This window comes from Drosophila kikkawai, chromosome X, assembly GCF_030179895.1.
Source record: "Drosophila kikkawai strain 14028-0561.14 chromosome X, DkikHiC1v2, whole genome shotgun sequence".
Classification (NCBI taxonomy): domain Eukaryota; kingdom Metazoa; phylum Arthropoda; class Insecta; order Diptera; family Drosophilidae; genus Drosophila; species Drosophila kikkawai.
In genome coordinates this window covers 19,725,300-19,748,949 of record NC_091733.1, presented here as the reverse complement: position 1 = coordinate 19,748,949, position 23,650 = coordinate 19,725,300, and the positions used below count along the sequence as shown (strand labels likewise).

General features: G+C 36.1%; 3 protein-coding genes across 5 annotated transcripts in view; 1 reads left to right on the top strand and 2 right to left on the bottom strand.

The window, feature by feature from the left end:
• Positions 1-15,653, bottom strand: part of Mnt — a 36,278-nt gene extending 20,625 nt beyond the window's left edge. The window contains exon 1 of one of the 2 annotated variants that reach the window (XM_017178549.3): positions 15,367-15,653. The gene's annotated coding sequence lies outside the window, so the exon portion shown is untranslated. The remainder of the gene's footprint in view (positions 1-15,366) is intronic. The other variant, XM_041774838.2, reaches the window with a different exon arrangement.
• Positions 15,654-16,017: 364 nt separating this feature from the next.
• Parg (Poly(ADP-ribose) glycohydrolase) lies at positions 16,018-18,950 on the top strand. The gene is made up of 2 exons (XM_017178564.3): positions 16,018-17,091; positions 17,164-18,950. The coding sequence occupies exons 1-2, from the start codon at positions 16,292-16,294 to the stop codon at positions 18,680-18,682; spliced, it is 2,319 nt and encodes a 772-aa protein (XP_017034053.1). The 5' UTR covers positions 16,018-16,291; the 3' UTR covers positions 18,683-18,950.
• A 1,069-nt stretch (positions 18,951-20,019) lies between these two features.
• Positions 20,020-22,601, bottom strand: Ilp7 (Insulin-like peptide 7). 2 transcript variants are annotated; one of them, XM_070288416.1, is made up of 5 exons: positions 22,567-22,601; positions 22,400-22,509; positions 21,092-21,845; positions 20,833-21,005; positions 20,020-20,255 (listed from the first exon to the last, which is right to left on the bottom strand). In XM_070288416.1, exons 3-5 carry the CDS (start codon positions 21,391-21,393, stop codon positions 20,092-20,094), a joined length of 639 nt encoding a protein of 212 aa, XP_070144517.1. In that variant the 5' UTR covers positions 21,394-21,845; positions 22,400-22,509; positions 22,567-22,601; the 3' UTR covers positions 20,020-20,091. The 2 variants fall into 2 exon arrangements, with proteins under 2 accessions (XP_070144517.1, XP_017033987.1); XM_017178498.2 differs by lacking the exon at positions 22,567-22,601 and having other exon boundaries at positions 22,400-22,516.
• Positions 22,602-23,650: the final 1,049 nt, after the last annotated feature.

Genomic DNA, 23,650 nt, shown 5'->3' with positions numbered 1-23,650 from the left:
GACGCCTAAAAGGGGGAGTTGCAGGTGCATCGTCAAAAGGTTAAATAGAATGACAGAAAAAGTTCAAAGTGCATGACTGAGCAAAACGGAAATCAAGGCGAGAGGAAACAGACAAACTCTAATTGGAGTTCGATACACACACACATACACATGAGCACGAATAGGAAGCAGAAGCAGCGTGGGCGACTGACAATTTGCTGTGAAAACACAAGAGCAAAAGGAGTAGACATAAAGAGGAGGGAAACAAAGAGGGGGGCTACGAGCCAGAGCTTGCGGAAAACCGGGTGAGCGAAAACAAAAACAAACAAGCTCAGCTCTCTCAGCTGGCTTTCAGACTCTCTTTTACGGAGAGAAAAACAGATGGAGAGCTCCAAAACAGGATGACGAACGAGCGTGCAAAGGGACAGCTGAGGAAAATGCGTCGCAAAAATAAGGCGCAGGTGCGATGCTAGGATGATGCGTGCAATGGTGTGTATGAAAGAGGAAGCGGAAGAGCAAAGAGGAGGCAAAAACCTTTAAATTATTAAAACATTTATGCTTTATAAATATTTTATTTGTTTAAATTAAGGAGACAATCAGCATTTTTAATTTTCAAGTCTGATTTTTGGGTTCAACACTGCAAGCAATGACTTACCCATATTTAAGGACAAAGCTTAAAACTTAGATATACATAAGTTAAAACAATATTTATAAACTACTCCAAACATAATATGGTATAATATTTTTTAATAAGAGACCAACGTCTATATTATCTCAGTGTAAAGCGCACCAATGCACTCTTACATTAGTCTTCCTCTCCGCGTAGGCCCGCGATTTTAAAGCTAAAAAAAACAATATATGTATAAAAATATATACATTCATAAACATATACATATGTACATCCATAAATCTGAAATAGGATTAAACAAGTAATGTATAATATTTTGGAAAAACTTAATTGAATTTAACGGGTATTGCAAGAAAAAAGAGAGTGATGGGCAAGTGGCAAAGGCACAGTGGAAAAAACCGGAAGACAAATGGCCAAGAGCGGCGGCGCAACAAGCAAAGAGAGTAAAACGAGTAGAGGCGTAGAGAGCGAGAGCGGGAAAACCGGGCATGAAAATAAGCCGCAAGAGAGATAGAGAAGGCGAGCAAACAAGTGAATGGAAACAGCAGAATCCACTAATAGAAACAACAATAACAATGCAACAATTTGTTGCCGCAACATGTTGACATAGAAGTCAAAGAGAGCGGCAAGAGAAAGTAGTCTCTCTCATTTGGCCCTTCGTCCTTTTGCATTCCCCCTCCCACATCTCACACCCCCTATGTAATAGGAAAAGCCATCTATTTGCATTTACATAGCATGTGGCTAATTAGGAGGATCTGGAAGATGCTGCATGCATGCATATGCATTTCTCTTTGGCAAATTAAGATGGGTGGGGCGGGGCAGAAACGTGGTCAAAAGGCAATTAAGACATTCAAAAATATAATAAATAATTGATTCATAAGCGATATCATTATAAACAGTTTTAAAGGTTCTTCAAGATATTAATTTATTATATTATGGTAACTATTCGATTTTCTTATATACTATTATAATATAAGATATAAATGGTACCCCAGTCCACTTAGCAACAAATCCACACAGAAATGCGTGCCGCCAAAGTAAACACAGTGAGACGGCTGTACAACGTGGCGTATGAGTAATGCAACCCCTTTCGCCTTAACCCTTTCACGGCACCGCATGGTGATCCCATGAAACCCAAACAAATGCAGGCGAAACAGAAGAAACCAGTGGGCCGGGTGGGTTAAAAGAATTTTAATTACCAAACAAAAAAAGGAGAAAAAAAAAGAAAACGACAAATGTTAAGGAAAGCTAAATAAATACTCGTTCGATATTCTTCTTGTAATGAAAGGGAAAGAGAGACTGTCGAGAGTGAAAAGTAAAGAGCGAGTGAAGTATGTGCACATCACATGAAATATGTATAAATATAAACAAAGGGACAGGGAATAGGAGTAACCAAACACTTTGATAAACCCCCTACGGTGTGCGAAAGCAGGTTTAAGCCCTAAACTTAACCCGCCGTCAACCGACCACGAAACGGGAAGCAAAGTTTAAATTGCAGAAGCCAACAAAAATATACCCAAAAAAAGGCGGAAACCCTGCAAATATCCTGTAAGAAAATAAGGCACACAGTATAAAAAAAATGGAGGGGGTATGGGTAGAGAGGCGTCAAAGGGTTAAACATCAATCAGCTGAACAAAATTCGTAATCGCAGCCATCAATCAAACCGAAAGGAAATCCAAAATTCCCTGACAAATTGGAGGATTTTATCTTATTGACAATGCATATACATAAAAGATAAGTATTCCACAATACTTGTAAGGCGGCTTGTTTTCCTTAAGTAAGGTATAAATTAATAGAACAAAAACAAATATCAAAAGCTTTATGTTTTGGAAGAAGCATTGCCAAATATAAAATAAAATCCCTTATGACATTTGTGTATTCTAATGGATATGAAGCTGTTGCAAGGAATGCACCTAAAATTACCAAGTACACAAAGTATCGAATAATGTTTTCTTTATCGACCTAATCATGCAACTCCTATTGCTACTGCGCTATTATTTATGAGAAATATGAAACACACTTTGAAATATGCGGATTTAACAAGGCTTTTACGTACTTGAATTATATGTTAAATTTAAGTTTTATACCATACTATATTACTATATTATAATAGAAATTTAATCCCCATGAATTTTTCACAGCCTTTTTTCTGAAATTGTTTCAACAATGCAATTTCAATTTAATGCAATGAATATCGCATGAACTTGACAGGTCAACTTATTCGTTGTCTCTTTTCTACTCTGAGCTGGTGTCGTCTCTGCGTGTATATACATATGTATGTACATATGTATGTTTATGTGTGTAAATGCAGTTTGCGACTATGTACATTTGTAGCTATATATAGCCCCCCTGATTGACGAACTGACTGACTGATTGCCCAGCCAACTAAGCCCTGACTCTGACTCTTCATACATCGCACCATCCATCGCCCATCGCCCGGCTCTGATTATATGGGCTTGCCCCATCATCAGCGTCCGATTGTTGTTGCTCACGCTGCAATGCGGGGCACAGTGGTCACAGATGGCAAAAATAACACTAAAGATTTACAAAATATTGCAATTAAAAATTAAACATAATTTTGTATTTTAATTTGCCAGTAAAACTGTAAAAACAAGTCTGTTTCGATTTGGCTTAATAGCTGTATTTTGATTTTGAATTTTAGTTTTTCTGGCATATGAAGGTCGCTTAAATTAAGACAAAAAGTACTACATATAAATGTTTTAAGTTAGTCCTTAATCTTTGAATTTGACCCATGGTTTCGTACTTGCGTTTTCCATTAACATTGCACGGACATCAATACATACATATGTGTTTATGTACGTGTGAATGCAATCACACACATCTGTGTGTGTGTGTGTGAGCTTAGGCATGTTTGTTGCATGTCGAGTGTAAGAGAACAGATAAAGGGAGGAGCGACGAAGCAATGTTTGCAACTTTTATGCCACTTTTTATGCATAATTTTTGATTTTCGTTACGTTTTGTATCTTTATTTTTTGTTTGCATCTAGCACTATTCTCCTCCCACATATGTAGCCCTCTCATTAACACCCCCTCAGACAAGGCTCCACCATATTTTGATCCCCGACTTTTAACATTGAAAACGAACGTTGACATAAATGCAATCAGCACGCGCTGAAATGCGAACAGGCAACGCAGACAAAATGACATATAGAATTTGAAAAAAAGCGATAGGCTCAGAAATAGCAGATGGAGAAGGGATATTGGATGCGGAAGAGGAGGGGGAGGTGGAGGAGGAGGAGGAGGAGAAAGCGAAGTGAAAGCAACAAAGAATGACACAAATGGAATTAAAATTGTTTCTAATATCGGTTTATTTGCGATAACATGGAGCTGTCATTTAAATTTCAATTGTAATCGATAAAATGTGTTAGTTATCGGAACCGATATTGTGTTTATCCTAAATTTCGAGTAGGAAAGAAAGAAAAAGTCTAGCACAAATAAATTCCTTTTGGCTTAATGACTTCGGATTAGGATCAGAAACTAATGACATCTTTAAATACAAATCATAAATATCATGGATTTGTATATCGATATAAGGGTTAAGGGATAAGGGTTTCTATCAATAATCAATAATCGCTATTATTTGCTTCAGATAATGGATCCGTTCCATTAAACGATTACACATTGAGGCGCAGAATGAAGCGGAGAATTGCCGCCTTCGCTTAATTAAATTTCCTGTAAAAATAGCAAAAGTTAATGCTGTTCTTCTACTGTATTCTTTGCTGTCTTCCGGACCGTCTACTTCGCCCAATGCTCTCTTATTCTGCTGCTGTTGCTATTTTCTTCGTAGTGTAGTTTTGATGCAAAAATCAATCAAGCTGAGTGTTTGCATATACGTACATATATAGCAAGAAGAAGTAGGAACGCTATAGTTGAAGGCTCGACTATAAGATACCCAGCTCGAATGCATATGCTTTGCTTAAAATTCATAATCATTTAAAAAATTATCTTGAAAATGATCACAGAGCGCACATATGTAGAAAGGTACATGGCTTCTCGCCTTTATTTTAATATACACCTTTACTCAAAGGGGTACCAGGATATAACGAGATTGAAGCCAAGCACATCCCCTGTTTTTCCACAATTTCCGCACCTAGCGTACCTACCCTCCCACTTGTTCCTTATATTTTTCCCCCTAACACCGAATGACAAAAGCGTTCAAGTGTAAAATGCAGCGCCCACTTTTTGGGTAGCCAAGTGAACCGATGTCTGATGTCAATGGGTTCTCTGGGATGATGCTGTCGCATCAGAAAACATTTTAATGCAGTTCATCGAGTTTGTTATACACTTTCAAAAATCATCATTCATCTAAAATATGTAGAATCGATAATATATCGATAAATATGTAAAATGTTTATTTAAAATATTTGCGATATAAATATCAGATATTTTTAGCATATTTATGATACGATATTGAGCGTATATCGAACACATCTATCCAAAATACACCCCTAGGATATAGTAGAAAATAAGTAATAGTAAAAAGAAATTAGTAATTAGTAGTAATTAGTATACAAAATTTAATTGATATTCTTGGCTTAGCTTTCTTGCATCAATAAAATTATTATGAGCCAACTCTGTTCTCTATCTTTCTTTATGTTGTTTTTGCGTTTCGCTTTTATCAACAAGGGTAACATGTGTGTAATCAGAGTGCCTCACTCTAATTAGCAGCAAACAAATTTCCAAAGTGGCGAAACCTTCAAAAGGGGGTTGGAAAATCTTGTAATATATAGGGGTTAATGGGGGTGTGTGCTGTCTTGAACTTTTCACTTTCGAAATGCTGTCTCCGGTTGCTTTCTTCCTTTTATTCCAAGCACATGATATGTTAGGGTAGATAAGAAGTCCATCAGCTATATAAGTTAAGTACATTATTATATAAGTCCCGTGTTTGTTTAAACTTTTGAATGTAGAAGAAATTCCCCAATTAATTTTTATAAATGAAAATATTAAAATCTAGCAAATGCTGAATCGACTCGTCGTGTGATACCTGATAGTTAAAATGGGATTATATCAAATAAATTCATAGTTTGAATTTCTTGTTTCAATGTCAGTCTCAGAAAATGTTAAATATATACAAATATTACAAATTTTTTTTCAACAAACATTTAATTGATTTTGTGGAAATTGATAAGAAACTGTATTTGTAAAGTCACCTTTTCGTTCATTTCAAATCAGCATGCATTTGGATTTTAGCTTCAGCTGATCCCCGTACACAAATGCAAAAATAAGGCACACACAGAGGCAAAGCCAAACAAAGACAACAACCCACTGCAAACACTTATCAGAAGCAAAAAAAAAAAAAAAAGAGATAAAAATATAAACAGAGACACAGCGACAGAGAAAGAGAGAGAGAGCTGAATGAGGGCGTATTGTATACCTGGAACCCATAGGGTACATGGGTATTATAACATAAGGCCAAATGTATCTCTGACTATAGCAGACATCATCACCAGGCGAGTCGATTTAACCATGTCCGATTGATTGTCCGTTGATTCAGAGACCATACCTCAAAGACTATGAAAATTAAAGTGACTAAATCTAGAGATTCCAAGTAGATTACCGGGTATTATAGAGGCGAGCAGACGTTACTTTAGCTTTCTTACTTGTTTTTCCTCGTCTGCTTCATTTTCCTTTTTGATTTTGAATAAATTTGCTTTGGTATATGTATATATTCATATACGGAAGCATAATCAGAAAATGTGCATGAGATGAGAATGTTGTTGTTTTTGTACTTGATAAGACAGCGAGCAGGAAAAAGGAGGCGATAGATGATGAAAAACACTTATCGAAAAACCATTGGGGAATATAAAATATTATGTCAATGGGATTACCTAGAAAAGTTTAACATATTCTTTATTTTGATTTTCTATAAATTTCATTCATACTTGGTCAGGTGGTCAGGTGTCCCTAACTTTTCCAAATAAATTTAAGCAGGTCAGCAACAGAGTAAGCTGTTTCTCGCCTGACTTTATTAGTTTACTTACTTACTTAAGTTACTTAGTTTACTTAACTATAGGGAAACGTAGTCTTCACAATAACAATGCAAATAATTATAATAAATACTTTTGCCTCTTCCGGTTATATTACATTTAAAATAAGTTTACATATATAATTTCCAAAAACATTAAAAATATCGAATTTTTTTCGTTCTTTCCTAATTCAAATATGTACATGTACACATTTAAGATAATTTTAAAAAGGTTAAAAAAAAATTTTTTTTTAATTTATTTCTGTGTTATCAGCTTTTGTATTTCTGTGAATTGTTGAAAAGACATTTATGAGCGTAGTTGGCATTTGTACTTCTTTTTCCTTAAACAAGTTTCTTATCAATTTTCCTTCGACTTCTCTTTAAAGGCAATTTAGGGATAATCAGTATTTTTTTTTGTTAATGACACAGGAAATGGAAAATTAGGTAAATGGAAGAATCGAATGTAGGGGTTTTGATAAATCCCGTATCTATTAGACCCTAAAAGCATATTTAAAATATGTTGCGAGAAAAACAAGAGTGAAATATACAATGAAAATACTTTAAAGAAATTCCCAAAAAAATTTAATAAATTAAAAACGTGGAAAACCATTTGGGAAAAGTGCAAATGCAAACATGAGATAGAAGGTCACAACTCCCATGTTTCTCATACAATTTGTGATCAACTCTTCTGCCAGGCATTCAGTTATAATATCTTGTAGTCTATGGGTACCGTGTGTAACTAATTAACTGAAACAGACAGACAGCAACTAAAAAACTACAAACTTTTAAAAAACGCTGGCGCGCTCTTTTTTCTTTCTCTTATTCCCGCCTGTTACAGCTGCACATTGCGCATACGACACGTTGGTATTCTGCTTATTTTGTTTTTAGAATTTATTTACCTTTATGTTACTGGGTAAAGCAGAACATAAATATTTATCTTCAATATCGGTATCATAGTTTTTTAACCAACTATTTAGTTTTAAGAAAAAGGCATTCTCCTTCTGATTTTTTGTGCACTCTCTCCCTCCCTATGTCTTTCACACTCTCCCAATCTGTCCTTCTCTTTCTTTCTCTCCCTCTGCCACATACACAGACAGTGTTAATTACAAAGCGCTCGCTCTGATTCCCTGCAAACATTTTCGGGATTATTGCATCGCCAAATAGATTCTTCTGGAAGTCGTGCACTTGAAGATACAACATACCCAAGAGATACATATTCGAAGGTCGCTATTTAGGTGTGTTGTTTGTACATCGAAGTGCGTTCAGGTGCTAAGAAGACATTATGATTTAACTGTTTATGTGATTCTATTTGTCGCGTAAAATAAAAGCTAGAAATAAAACATTATAATTAAAACTCAGTCGATAATTTCATCTTGATTTTGTTTAGTTTCATTTTCAATGATTCATTTGGTTACCGAATTTCTAGAGTTTGTAGAAAACAAATAATAGCGAAAAGTAGCGCATTCAAATTGAACACGTCGCCCCAATCCCACACATACAAACGCCAAACACACACATAGAGCCTCTTTTGCACTCTCTCTCTCCCACTGTATCCCACACGCCTTCTCTCCGTCGCTCACTAAGTGCAGTCATGTGCATGCATTTATGACCTACAATAATAAGCAGGCACTGCCAGCGAGTGCGAGCGAGATGGTCAGCTCCAACCAGTGAAGAGAGACGTCAAAGGCGAGCTAGCGAGCGAGTGGGTGGTTGAGAGAGAGCGTGCGTGATTGATGTATCTGTGTGTATGTGTGTTATCGCTGTGTTGTCTTTACCGCTATTTCGGCTTCGCCTCAATCACGCGACACAAAAACAAAAAAGAAAGGGAGTGGGGTTTGGAGATAGGGAGCGCCTGTGTTTGTGTTTGTTTTTGCAGCTTGCGTTTTTGCTTGTGCATGAGTGTGTGTGCATTTTGGGGTGTTGTCATTGCAAATGCAATTTAGCTCTCTGCTTCTCTCGTCTTCTCTCTTGGCGTAGATTTTTCTCCAACATTTTTTAAGGTTAAAAATAAATATTTAATATTTTGTTTAGTTTGTAAGACTAAATTATTTTTTAATTTATATGTATAACTTATTTTTGCAAGTAAATAGTTTCAAATCGAAATTATATGTAAAGGTTATTATTTTATATATTTTATTATTTCAGACAGTTTACGGGATTTCGTTGTTTTTACTATAAGCATATTAAGTGCATTACATTTATTTTTATTTTGAAATATCATCTTATTTGTTGTGCTGACTCTTTGAATTCTACTCTTAGCTGTCCAACTTTTTGCTGACTCTCTTTCAGTTTCTCTTCTTTGTAGCTCACGTGTCAACTTCATTTCGTTATTATTTTTTGTTTTGCCAAAAGCTGCCACGCAAACGGGTCTCTCTTTTCTCTCCCCCTCTCTCTCTCTTTCTCTCTCTCTCTTTATTTTTTCCCCATTCTTTGGTAATTGTTTTTACTTGACAATTGGAAAACTACCAGCCGGTTTTCTTTAGTTTCTTGCTCTCTCTCTCTCCTTTACTTTTCTCTCAGTCACCTCTGCAGTTTGCTCTCTCTCTGTTCAATGACTTGGCTGACGTGTTTACTGGTTTGGCTTTTGTTGTTGTCTTCGGTGGCGTTTCTTTTCTGTTTTTTTTTTTCGATTTGCGGGCAGCACGTTGCTTTGTTATTGTTGTCGCTGATGTCAGATACGAAAAACACACACATCCAAACACAGAGCCATGTGCAATGTGTGAAATAAATAAAAGCAACAAAAACACTCTCTTGCTCCCTCCAACTAGCTCTCACTCGTTCTCTCACCGACTCTTTCTCTTGGGGACGAACAATGGTTGATAATAAAAGCAACAACAAGTTGATGAAAGTAATTGTATAATAAATTCGAGGTAAACAAAAGAAATATAAAACATAAATCTAACAAAAAAAAAATATTACAAAAAATCAAAACTAATTGTAGATCAAATAAAAATAGATGCAAAATTATAACAGTTACCAGCCACAAACAGCGCCAATGAATCTAATATTAATTTATTGATACATACGTATATGTACAAATAGTCAATAGGCAAAAGCCAATTTAGCCTGTCTTAAAACCAATATTGCGTTGAAATTCCCAACTTCTTTTAGTTGCAAGATGATGACTGATACTGATGACTACTGATACTGATGACTACCTTGGCAAGGTCAGAAACATCTGCATACACAAGCCTGTACGCTCGTCTTAAAGAAAACTGTTCTCAGAATTTAAGTTGATTTGTTTCAATTAAAACTTTAACACAAAATCTGTATTTTTAAAATTCTTTTCGTTTTATATTTTTATTATAATTTATATGCAGACAATAAGTCTGTCAAACAATCAATCAACTATAGTGTTTGAAAAATATCTAGAAACTGGGAATTCTTTTCTTTTTTACCTTAAATTAGAAATGTGTAGTTAAATTCTTATTTCAAGGAAAAGACAACAAATATAACTATGACTATTTTATTTTCAATAATATCAAAAATAAAAAATAATTCGTTGTTCTGCAGTACTATTATTTCGTTAGCCACTGTAATTACATTTATTTGCCGTTGGTTGGGCCGGGAAATGGGGGGGGGGGGGCATTAGTCACTGGGGACAGTCACAGACTAAATGGCACTTGGTGTTCGTTCTTCAAGGAAAGCTGAGTGCCAACAGCGGGTTGTGGGGTTCGGGGCCCTCCCTCAATTCCCTTTTCCCCCTCTCGCAGACGAAAGAAAACTAAAGCAAAGCGAATGGCTGATAAGAAAAGTGAGTAATAATCGCACAACTCAAAGTGACGAAGTGCAGGTGTCGGAAAAAATATATATGTAAACATTTGTACATATGTATGTACATACATAAGTCTGTAGTTAGCAGCAAGGCAGGTGGGAAACGAAAATAAAAAACGGGTCTAAAATGGCTGCAAGGGGTTTTATATTCTTGGGAAATAAGCAAAAAAAATATATATATATGTATACAAATTGATTGTAATTCAAACTTGGCTCATGTGAAGGTCGAACACCGACTTTGACTAATAAAATAGAGGAGGGGAAGTACACAGTTTGAAAAATATAAATACATAAATGCTGCAACAAGTGTAGGAATTAAAAGCAATGGCAGGTCAATAATGAGACAACCTTTCCCCAAAAAATATTGCTTCCTCTTTCACATTTGAGATAATTTTCTCAAAATTGCAAAAATAAAAGCAAGAAAATATAGTGCTCTTCGGACGGACAAAATTCCTGTCAACCATATCTTCAAAGCAAATACAAAATAAGAAATTTTCCCACGCTCTTGTTAAATATTAATCAACACAAAACAAAAAACAGCAACAACAACAGCATGCGCCAAATAACCGAAAATTTCGAAATAATTATTTTTGTCACATTTTCAATGTCAACGTTTTCATACATTTTCAGCACACAATTATGCTTTCTTCGAGATTATTGTTTTTTCTCTTTCCAAATTTTGTTTTGTGCTGTTGCACTCTTAAATTTATGTATTTTTTCGATTACATTTAATTTCTTATTTTCCCTCATCATAGCCACAGTACATTTTAATTTTCTTTTGAAATGATTTTCTTAATTTCTGGCATTTAAAATGCTTCAATATGTAGAAAACTATATTCCAAAAAACTATAATATAAATATAGAAAACTATATTCCAAAAAACTAAAATATAAATATAGAAAACTATATTCCATATAAGCCACAATTATTTTTTCATGTTTGTAAATTAAAATAAAAAGGTTTTATGAAAGGTAACCCTATTTTTTCTTTAAAAAAAATAACACTTTGAAGTTTAAACACAATATACACCGAAATACATAAAAAAATATATATATGAATGTATATATAGGTATGTATATATGTAGGTATATTTAAGCATTTATCGAATCGGCGGCACACATTATTATCTACTTCCTGGGGACTATAGTAAATATAGCAAAAATCGAACACGGGCCAAAAACCCCAAAAGGTATTCTCACAACAGAGAAAAGAGAGACAAATACAAAAGAAAAAGGAAGGCCTTATGTGCGCACAAATTAAAAACGAATTAATTTTTGCAGCAGCCGAATGACTTAATGTGGAAATAATTGTAATTGTTTGTTATAAAAAAAAAAAAAAAAAACAATTCGCTTTACTTGTTGACATGTGTTTGTTGTATTGTTTGTTTTTGGCTTACTTTATTTGATTCGTTGTGTTGTCAAGTCAAGGCTTTTCTTGTATTTCAATTGTTATATAATAATTATAACTGAGCTTCTTATAATTTTGATACTGTATGTGTATATGCTCTGACATACTATATTAAAAAATATTAACCAAGATTTATTTTAAGACCTTCTAGTTGATTTAAGTCAAGTCGGTTTCTGTTAATAAACAAATAATTTAAAATAAGGATAATGTATATGTTACTTGCCTCGTAAAGTCTGTAAACATTGTAATATTATTTTTACATAATTTTAATATTTAAAATTCCTATAAACTTTTTTAAGTCATCAGAAGCTATCGTTTGGGAAACACGAGTCTGTAAAAGATACTATCTCAAGGCTATTTGCAGAAAGCTTTGGGAACCGGGTATTTCATAGGCGAGCGCACTGTAACTTTCCTACTTGTTTTATTTTCACTTTCACGCATACAATTTGAGTGTCGTCTCCCTCTCTCTCTCTCTCTCTCACTTATATAAGTCTTTAAAATAAATAGACAATTTTTTTATTGCGACGCGTGAGTTGTTATTGTTATTATTTATATTTATTTTTTTGGCCATGTTGATGCTATTGTTTTTACAAAATTTAATGGGGTTAAGGCCTTCTTGACTGGTCATCACCTTTTCTTGTTATTGTTATTTTTTGTTATTGCATATTTATTTTTAACTTTGAGCACATTTTATTAAGCTAGATATGTGTACATACATACATACTTGGATTTTATTTAAAAACATGCAAAAAACAAAAAAAAAAAAAAACATGATTTCTCTTCGAGGGCGTAAACATTAGTCAAAATTAAGCAAATAATAGGGTATTATTTCGAAAAAAAAAAATATTGTGAGTTCGTTTTGGTGTCATATGAATGGGCGACATTAAATTTACGCTATTCGAGCGGACTTGACTGTGCTTCCTTACTTATTTTACTTTTTTTTAGGTTTTTTACAATTGTTTATTTGTTTATTGTTTAATTATTGTTATTTCTGGCCTTAGCTTTTTATTTACATTTTAAATTTTACTATGATTTTAAAACTTAAAATTTAAATTTAAAGAGTTTGGTAAATATGTTATTATTCTCTTTTAGCATTTTTCTCATTTAATAAGCAAAATCGCTGCCTTTATTTGTTTTTTTTTTTTCTAGACGAAGAAATTTCGCTCTTGTTTGTGTGAGCTATTTTTTTTTATTATTTTTTTTCTTTTCATTTCACATTGCAATCGCACTGCTGGCGTCGCTGCCGGCGTCCCAGTCAGATGTTCGCTTCTTATAACAAAAATTCAAGGTCATGCGCGCATGCGAATTTTATTTTTGTTATTTTTGTTTTTACTTTATTTTGGTTTTTATTATGCTTGAGAGTGTGTGCGAATTTTTGTTTCTGCTAAAATAATAGCAATTGAAAAGGGGGAAAAGAGGGGGGTGATAAAGTTTAGCGACCCTCCTTAGCAACTCGGTGGGGTCGCTCTCTTTTCTTTTCTAAATTGCCTCCTGCATTTTATTCTATACTCCCAATTACGGTTTCGTGTATGTAAGCAATAAATATAGCATTATCATTTAAAATGGTAAAAAAAAAGCACATATACATAGTACATACATACCCCATATACACATGTTTCACAATTGCTAGCTTTTTTTTGTAGATATTTTAACATAATTTAATATAGTTATATTTTTTAATTAGACCGCTAATAGACTAATTATTGTGAATATTTTCATTCTTGTAAATAATTGAGTTTAATAATAAATAAATTTAAAAATAATAAAATAACGAAATCACATATGTACATTCATCTTCGTCATCTTCAATGCCAACGTGAGCCAAGTCCCGTTGTCAAAAGCAAAAAAGCCACAAAACGAAAAAAAAAATATTTAAATAAAAATTAGAGAAACAAAAGCAAGCAAAAACGACTTCATTTATCTTTTTACTTTTTTTTTAATTATTGCATATAACTGAAAAAGCTTTAAAATTAATTAATAACAAAAAAAGAATGCAAACTTCGGCGCGCCGAAGTTTGTATACCCTTGCAGTTTTTAATTGGGCCTTTAAAAATCGATCCATTCTTATTAGAAAAAATTAAAGGAAATTATTATAATAATTATATATATTATGTATATTATATGTGCATATGTTGAAAAACAGTGAATTTTTTATATTCATTTTCCCATCGTTCCTATGACTAGATCGACCCTGTTGTTGATGTACAAATATGTAAATACTTTGTAGGGTCGGAAATGAACTTCTGACTAAAATTATAATACCCTGTAAGAGTATAAAAAATTATGTTTAAAACAATTTCGTTCTACCCCTTGCTCTCGGATCCATATCGACAATTGATTCTAGAACGCGAACAAAAAAAAAATGCAGTCGACGTCGCTGCCTCTCTTTCTTCTTCTTCTGGTCGTTGATTAGTATTAGTTCATGTTTTTGAGGTGACCTTGAAAAAGTTTACTAACATTTCCCATTTGTATTTTTATTTTGGCGTTTTTCTTTGCTTGCTTTCTATGCGATTATTTCGCTCTATGCAATTTTGTTGTTGTTTGTTTTCTGCGCCACCCCCTCTTGCCATCCCACTCCGTGCTCCATCCCAGTCGCACACTTTACCTGTTTGCAGCTGACGCAAATCAGAAAAGAGGCAGAAATAGCTAAATACAGTTTAACCCAAATAATTGAAACTGCCTAATTAAACAATAAAAACAACATTATTTCTAAGGACTTCAAATACAAATTAAAAAAAAAAAAAAAAAAATACGAAGAGATAAAAAATCACAATATGATCATTTTGGGTGTGAGTTCAAGCTAGCGAATATCCACTGTATATTTATTTTTCGAGTATTTCTAGGTTATGGTCAAGGCAAAATCTAAGCAAATCTTGAAGGCTAAATACAATCAGAAGAAAGATACAAATACAAAAAGAGAGTATAAATCGCGTATTTGTATGTATGCTTGTATAGTTTAATTTTGTAGAATTCTTTTAGTTAGGTACTGATAATTCCTGCGTGTTTTATATTTTTTGCCCCTTTTGCTGCTTTCATTTGTTTACGCAAAAGAGCGACTGGGAGAGAACCAAATAGGGGAGCAAGAGGGGGCGCCAAAGACAAAAAGAGAGAGAGAGAGCTATTTAGACAAAAATTTCTCGGAGATAAAGGTGTGTTGAACTTTAGCAAAGTACATTCAATAAATTATACATACTTATTTTGGTTTTAGCTGGCTATGTATTTAGTTTCTTTTGTTTGAAGTGTGTGCTTTTTTATTGCAATTTTTTATTGTTTTTGCGCCGCTTTCAAAACAAACAAAAGCGCTCTCTCTCTCTCTCTTGCTCTCTCACAATTTTTGCACGTGTATGCAGCGGGGTTTTTTTCTTTGTTTTTACACGTAAGCTCAAGTTGTGTGTACGTGAAAGAGAGGCAAGGCAAGGCCAGAAAGTTGAATGACAGACAGCGAAAGTGCGAGCGAGAGAAAAGCAACAGAAAGGTTTATAGAAAGGAAGCCGCGATTTCGTCACTGACGTCAACTAGAGTGGTAAAAATAAAATAAACTAAATGCTTAGAACTACTTTAGTAAATATGTATGTAGGTATTTATAGGCTTACCTTTCTCAATTATGATATTGTTGTATTGATTACGAATATTATTTTCAATTTGGCGAGTTCATTATTTAACCGTAAATAACTGCTTATAGCCGCATTCAGTACTGTTTCATTGGGGAGTTTTCAAATTCATTCACTTCACTTTGAACGAACCACCGAGCTTATTTCGTTTTTTATTCACTTTAATGTCGGGCTTCTTTTCTATGCACTAAAAAAATACAGAAAGTAGTTGTGTGCTGCTGTTCTTGGTGTTTTTGTTGTTTTTGCCGCCGGTTACTTGGTTCTGTTTTAGTCGTTTTGCCATTTACACTACAGTATTTAAATACCGCACAAGCCAGTGTGTACACGCCGCTGCTGAAATATGCTTACAGATAGAGATGTGCAAATTTAAAACAAATGGTGGGAAAACATTTTTTAGCCGAGGCCTTATAAAATATTAAACAATGAGGGTAGAAATCGGTACATAGCTTTTGTTTGCATAAACTTTAAATCCAAAAACATCAAAGTCCAGGTGATTTGTCTCAATAATAATATATTTATTTTTATTTAATAATTCAGGAATTAGAAAATTATACTAAGCAGATTGTTAATTCACCATAATTTGTTAATACGGACTTCTATTGACAGGCAATTCCTCTCAAAATGCGATATCTTTCCGGTAAAATATTTTCCCAACTATCGTTTCGGCCGCACATCTCTATCGTTGTCACCGCCTACACACGGTGTGGCCACACTGCCGTTTATCGATAAGGAGGCGTGAATTGCCGCAGAAAAGTAAAGTTTCCGAAACGAAAACAGCTTAAAAAGCAAGCTCCGCATCATTCTGTTCACATTCCGGCAGCTCCTCAACTCGCGGCCACTCCGCTGCAGGTTAAGTGCCGCGCTGTCCTTCCGGCCGGGTAAGGGGAATCTGGAAAGTGAAGGCGCAATGTCATCGGAGCCCATGAATGGCGGGATTTCCAAAATGGAAATGGACGAGTCGCCGGCGAATCAGGAGCAAATGGAGATTGTAAACATTGCGGGTGACTCCTCGGAGGACGAAGTGGAACGCAGTAGCGGCAGCAGTACCGGTGGCTCACCTGAAAAGTCGTGGCGCGGTGTGCCCATAGAGGCCATTCATCGGGGCCGCCACGTCTTTGAACTAGAGCACCTCGGCCCGGTGACATCGAGCAACGTGCACCGAGTTTTGTATCGAATTCCTGTTAAGGAATCGCCCCAGCAGCCGCCACGGCCGCATAAGGCACCTGGCAAGTGGGATTCGGAGCATGTGCGCTTGCCCTGTGCGCCAGAGAGTAAATATCCGCGGGAGAACGAGGATGGCACAACGAGCATAGACTCCCGCTGGGAGATGATCGAGCGGGCGCTGCTGCAGCCTATAGAATCCGCCGTGGAGCTTCAGGCAGCTATCCTGTCATACAACACCACCTATCGCGACCAGTGGAATTTCCGAGCCCTGCATCAGTTGCTGGACGACGAGCTGGACGAGAGCGAGTCGAGGGTCTTTTTCGAAGATCTATTGCCTCGTATCATTCGGCTGGCGCTGAGGCTACCGGACTTGGTCCAGGCCCCAGTGCCGCTGCTGAAGCAACATCACAACTCGGCTCTGACTTTGAGCCAACAACAGATAGCCTGCCTGCTGGCAAATGCTTTTCTATGTACCTTTCCGAGGCGGAATACACTGAAGCGGAAGTCCGAGTACAGCACTTTTCCCGACATAAACTTTAACAGGTGAGCGAGCGAGCAGATTTCCAGATTATAGAGCTAGTTTCTTAGAAATCCATATCTCTCAATCATTGACAGGCTATATCAATCAACGGGTCCGGCGGTTCTGGAGAAGCTCAAATGCATTATGCACTATTTCCGTCGCGTCTGTCCAACGGAACGGGATTCGAGCAATGTGCCCACCGGGGCTGTCACCTTCGTTCGACGCAGCGCCAAGCCGGAGAACCAAGTTCGATGGAACGAGAGTGCGGCACCATTGGGTTCAGTACCCTTGCATGTGGATGCCGAGGGGACGATCGAGGATGAAGGCCTTGGTCTGCTTCAGGTGGACTTTGCCAACAAATATTTGGGTGGCGGTGTTCTGGGTCATGGATGCGTCCAGGAGGAAATACGATTTGTGATCTGTCCGGAATTGTTGGTGGGCAAACTGTTCACGGAATCCCTGCGACCCTATGAAGCTTTGGTCATGTTGGGTGCGGAAAGATATAGCAACTACACGGGATATGCCAACAGCTTTGAATGGTCGGGCAATCACGAAGATCGTACGCCCAGAGACTCATCGCGCCGGCGTCAAACAGCCATTGTGGCTATCGATGCCCTCCATTTTGCCCAGGCCACGCATCAATATCGTGTCGATCTGATGGAGAGGGAGCTGAACAAGGCGCACATTGGATTTGTCCATTGGATGGCCACGCCCCCACCCGGTGTGGCAACCGGCAATTGGGGATGCGGTGCATTCGGTGGCGATCCATACCTAAAATCTCTATTGCAACTAATGGTTTGTGCCCAATTGGGCAGACCCTTGGCCTATTATACCTTTGGCAATGCCCAGTTGCGCGACGATATCCATGCCATGTGGACGCTCTTCCAGTCGGAGGGTACAACAGTGCAACAGCTGTGGAGGATTCTCAAGAGCTACAGTGAGCTAATAATGGGGAAGGGCCAGGAGTTGCGCAAGAGTAAGCCGACCAAAAAGAAGTTATACCAATTTATAAGGGAGCAGTTGACTAAAAGAAAGAACCCGAGAGGAACTTGCGATGACGGTGCAGAATCTCCATCTGGAGATTCGGAAGAAACGGCGGAAATAGAAGCAAGCAAAGTGGCTTCAGGATCCCAAGAATCATCAGAGGCAGGTGTTTCTTCAGGTATAAAAAAGCCATTGGAAGCAGAGGGATCCGTAACAGGATCACCACCATTACGCACTAAGAAACAACCACAACAAAGTCCCGATCTATTTGCCACTCAATCCTCCCAAGACAATTCCAATTCGTCACCAGATCCAACGGTTGCTCTACTGTTATCCGACGATGAGGAGGCCAATGCCATGATGATGGCAGCCAGCTTAGAGGCGAAAAACGAAAGCGGGGATTCAGCCACCAATAAGAAGAGCACTAATAACAGCAGCAACGCAGCCAAGAGTAGCAGCAGCAGCAGCTCCAAGCCAGGTGGACGCCAGTTGACGCTGCTGGAAATGCTAGACACTCATTACGAACAGGGACAGGCCACCAAGAGACCACGATCAACGCCCTCCAGCTCCGCCAGCAAAAGTCGCAAGGAGAATGAAGAGAATCTTTTGGATGGCAGCAGCGGCAAATAAAAAGGGATTATAAATCCCAATATATCTATTAACTAAGTGATATTAGTGTAATGTATTTGATTTCCAAAGCTACAGGGGGAGAGGGGGTAGCTACTCCATTTTTTTTTTTGAAGAAGGAAGGTTTTGAAAGCCTTAAAGAAAGGAAATCTAAATGGTAGAAACGTTGCCATTCTGTTGACATAAAAATTGAAATTTTCTGTTTTTTTTAAATTTAAATTCTAATTCATCTTTTTTTTCTTAATTTAAGCTACCTAGTAAGCAGTGATAAATCAAATATCTTAAAGTTAAAGAAAACAAAATCCCTAAATTTGTTAGTTTTATTTTGTTAAGGGTTTCTGTTTAGTTATACCAAAGACTCTCTACGTTCAGGGTTATTTCTGTTTCTAGATTTCTTCGGTTTCACAAATTTGTGCGAGCGAGAGGGCACAAGTTATGCATCTTATAGTTTATATTGTTGATAGTTCAGCGAGTAATTGTTAAAAAAAAGCCAGCCCAAATGTGTTTTTTTTATTTTTTATATTATTTTAGATTTTAGTAATGAACTAATTTGAACAAGAAAGATTTTACATACTTTTATGGCAAAGAAATCGGGAAAATATGCGGTTTGTGACCTATTTATAAATGTTATTATTTTTTTATTTTATTTGTTTTTTTTTATATATTTTTTTTATTGTTTTTTCGCCATAAGAAATTTTTGAAAAGTGACCCGTAAGCAAATATTATTCAACACTTGCATTAAAATACAATAATTATGCTTTAATTATCATAATTATTTCTTATTTCTCTGAATTCAATATAAAGGGACTATTTACTTTACTAAAATTTATTGAAGCTAAGGAATTAAATCAAATTCCTTGAGAGAGAGCGGTTGGTTGGCGTGGCACATATACTGTAGAAATATTAATACGCTGTATTTGATATATTAAATTTGTATCCCTTACTTTTAACATAAAAAGCTGATGTATTTAAATATTTTGTATGTACATATGTACATACATACATGTTAGATTTAATTAGTTAAAAAACTGTTTAAGTGTTAATAAAGCCCTTTAAAAAATGAATAACTTAAGCGAAAGAATGTGGAGATTTTTCAAAGAACGTTAAGAAGTAAACCTAAATTTAACAGATATGTTATGATTATAATGGCTTTTAAAATATAAAATACATCAAAATAGGTAAACGTAATCTTTGAAATAAGGTTTACGCACTCCCACTTTGGTTTTTTTTTATGTTATGCTTATATTTTTAATTGAAAATTGCATTTAAAATTCTTTTTTTTAATGCCAGCCCAACAGTTGCGACATAAAATCTTTATTTTAACACAGCAAGAACACCAACAACAACAACCACGGAAAAAAAGCGAATATTATATATATAAGTATCAAGTATTACTATGCAGATTTGGTAATTCAGTAGTGATTGCGTCGCTTATTGGATGGACAATACTCGGCGTATTCTTCCCAGGTACAGCCCGTCTTGGTGCAGCATTCATTTGTAATGGACGGAGCATCCGATCGACGACTTCTGAGGAACATATTTGCATAGTTCACATGCAGCCAGGTGGAGCCATTTGCTGGAAGAGGATTAAGGATCAGAGACACAATATATTCGTTTATTTTGAGACAGAGTGACTAGTGTAAAGCTAGTAAAAAAGCAATAGTGGAGTGTTGAAATCTTTCCAAGATTTCTTAATTCAAAAGTTGTACAAAATACGTTAACGGTAATAGAAAAAGCATAAAAAAGTTAGGTTATGGATCATTCAAGTGCGAAACTGTGGTTCGAGACTCGGCTAGACATTTGTGGAATGTGCGAGTGCGAGCGAGTAAGAGATAGAACCATTTTATTTTCTAGTAAATATTACGTTTGTGCACAAATTTGCATAATATGACCGCACTCATTTTTTTTTATTAGATTTATATGCATATCTATTTTTAATTAAAAAAAAAATTTGTATCATAAAATGATTTAAAATCCATAGATTTTTCCAATTTGACATTTTCCTATTAAACTTACTCAAGAAACTAAAACTTACTATAAATTCTTGAGGAAAAACCAGTAGAAATTACCAATTATTTAAGTATTAGTGTAGGTTATTTTATGTTGAACTAACTGGTCATATAAATATTTCAACTTGTCATTAAAAAACTCACGATCTGTGGAGCTCTTCTTGAGCCAGGACTCATCGTTGCCCGTCCTTTTCTTATTGCGTCGTGTCAGCCGGTAAATATCCTTTTCACAGGCCCAGTATAGCTGACGGACGAGCTTGTCCCGGCACCGGGAGTGTGCCTCCTGATGCCACACATTCTCCCAGTCCGATTGGGAGCTAAAAAAAACAAGGATTTTTTCGAAAATGATTTCCCTTGGGTTTCGTTTTGAGGAGTCACTACGAGGACTATCTGTAAGGCTTACCGCTCACGAAAGAGCATCTCTAGGCCCTCCTCTGTGTGCTGCAGTGCCTCCGGCGTTGGGATCAGCGGCAGGACGAACAGCAGTACAGCTCCGCACAATGTCCAGCTCCGGGCACCGACACTCACTGTTGCTGATGGCATTAACATTCGGGCCATTGCGATGCGGCCTGATCCCTCGAAGATCCTTTTGGTGGTGTGGCTAACACGGCGGACGCGGGCCGACTGAGCGCTTTGGCCACTGCGTTGTCCGGTTTTGAAATATATCCGGAGCCGGCTTGGCGGCCAACTGTCGGGCGTCGGCATAATTAAATCGGGGTGGCGGTCAGAGTGCGTTGTATTTGAAGTAATGAGGCCGGTCCAGGACCATGTACAATGTCCTCGGCCAATCCAATCTAATGAAGAGCAACGGCAGCAATTGCGAATGCGTATGCTGCGTGCGGCCCGTGTCGCTTATTGTCTTATTTATCTGCGGTCGGTCCGCCGACCGGCTGCTTTGTGCCACAAATTGGACCCAACAAAAGTGTTACCTGTGCGCCTCTGCAACATCCTCCACAACAGGTTGTTGGCTGCCTGGCTAACAAAACATCATAAAATCCAGCAAATTATGGTTCGCCGGCTATTCCCCTTTGTTTGCCTCGTAAAAAGATAGCTAAGGTCCACGTTCAGCACATGATTTTATATCGAAGTTGGCATAAATTTTCCAATATTTGCTTGAATTTCAATACTGCCCACGCTCCTGGACTGTGGGTAGAAGCCTATTTTGGTAAAAACAAATAACAGGCAAAAGAATTACATTTATGTTTTGTATATTAAATATCGCAGAAGCTGTGTTGATTTTTATAAATCGTTTAATATATAGTATATTGGATGTATAAAATATGCCAAATTTATTTTTTTTAATATAAAATATATATTATATGTCACTCCCACTTTTTTTATCCCACACTATCGCTCTTTCTACTTCTATCTCTCTCTTTCTATTTCTCTCACTTCATTCAAGTTATGTTAGAACCAGTTGAGAATTATTTGTGTACTCATGCGGCATTTTTAAATTTTTGATTATTTTATTTATATTTTGTACAACCTAATCGCTGGAAGAAATTTTACTTCATTCTACTCAAGTAACAAATTTGTCTCAGCTATAACAAGTCAAGTTGATCCATTTAAAAATGTTCCTATTACCTGTACACAGATTTTTTCAGCCCACTGTGCGTCTAGGTAAAATCTACGCCCACACAAGAGCAGGCCATAGGTTAGCTTAATAATGTCACTGTTTACACATTTGGTCCCAGTTTATGTTGCACCATACCTGGCAGCCCTGCTCCTCTGATTCCTAGTCGAGTCCTTTTTCGGGTTGACTTCTTGTTCGAGTTCAGTTCCTAGATGACTTTGTCAGTGGTTGGTTGCTCTTTGGGAAAACTATTTTCCTTTTGGTATTAACAAAAATTTTTTTTAAGTGGGAATATATATACATACATAGTTATATATGTATATAACGTTATTGAATGCTCTGCATTTGTTTTGGTGAGCTGTCGAAAGCAAACAAGAAATTAATGAGTAAACAAATATTGTGTCAAATTAATGCATTTACGGCATCTACATATGTATGTTTGTTTCACATATTCAGCATGTTTCTCTACAGATTAGAGCTTAATGCAAATAATTTAATTCTGATTTGACCACAGAATAGAATATTGCGCATACGCCACTTGAGCCCAAAATTTAAATTAATTTTATTAATAATTCTATTATCTTAAATTTTATTATCGATATTTAAGAGACAAAATGGGTATTTTATGAAATTAATAAAAAAAATTAATTTAATTAAATATTTTAATTTAATAAAATAAAAAATTACAGTTGACCCATTCACGATTTTTTCAAACAACATAACGATTTGCCAAGTTTCTTTAAAATTGAATTAGAAAATCAAATAGAAATATTTAAAATGAGATATTAGGAAGGCTGTGACTTTTCTGTCCAGTTTTCAGTTGGCAGAGCTCTAGTAAGGAGCTCTTCAATTTTCTTTTTTTTTTGGCAACCAGGCACATTTTTGTTATCCTTGGTGCTACCGAAAACGTTACCAATAAAAAGTAATAAAAATATTATATATTAAATTTGTTACCAGCAAAAATCCAGTCAGAACAGTGTTTGTACCCCTCCCTCTCCCTCTTGCTCTTTCTACGTCACTCTCTTTTTCCGTCCCTAAAATCTTGGCTGGCAACCGTTATATCATTCAGGGTATGTTAGAACCCGTTGGAAATTATAAGCGCACTAGCGAGGCAACTTCAACTTCTTGGTTACCTGTTGATTGATCATAGGAGTGTACCCAGATTATTGGAAATGTTAAAGTTAAAATATTCTGAAATAAACATCATGATCCCTAAGAAAACACACACATATATTTAGTGTACACAGAGTCATCAATTTTTATTCAACACAATGAAGAAAATTTATTGTACATATACACTCACATACAAATACAATAATGCCAACTTTTTCACCTTACACTATATTTAACTATTTGTTGTTGTTTAAAGGGAAATGAAATGAATGTGTA

Coding starts and splice junctions, on each gene's coding strand:
- Parg (XM_017178564.3), top strand. CDS start 16,292: ATGTCATCGGAGCCCATGAATGGCGGGATTTCCAAAATGGAAATGGAC. Junction 17,092..17,163: donor CCCGACATAAACTTTAACAG/GTGAGCGAGCGA, acceptor AATCATTGACAG/GCTATATCAATCAACGGGTC.
- Ilp7 (XM_070288416.1), bottom strand. CDS start 21,393: ATGCCGACGCCCGACAGTTGGCCGCCAAGCCGGCTCCGGATATATTTC. Junction 21,006..21,091: donor GAGATGCTCTTTCGTGAGCG/GTAAGCCTTACA, acceptor TGTTTTTTTTAG/CTCCCAATCGGACTGGGAGA. Junction 20,256..20,832: donor CAAGAAGAGCTCCACAGATC/GTGAGTTTTTTA, acceptor ATCCTCTTCCAG/CAAATGGCTCCACCTGGCTG.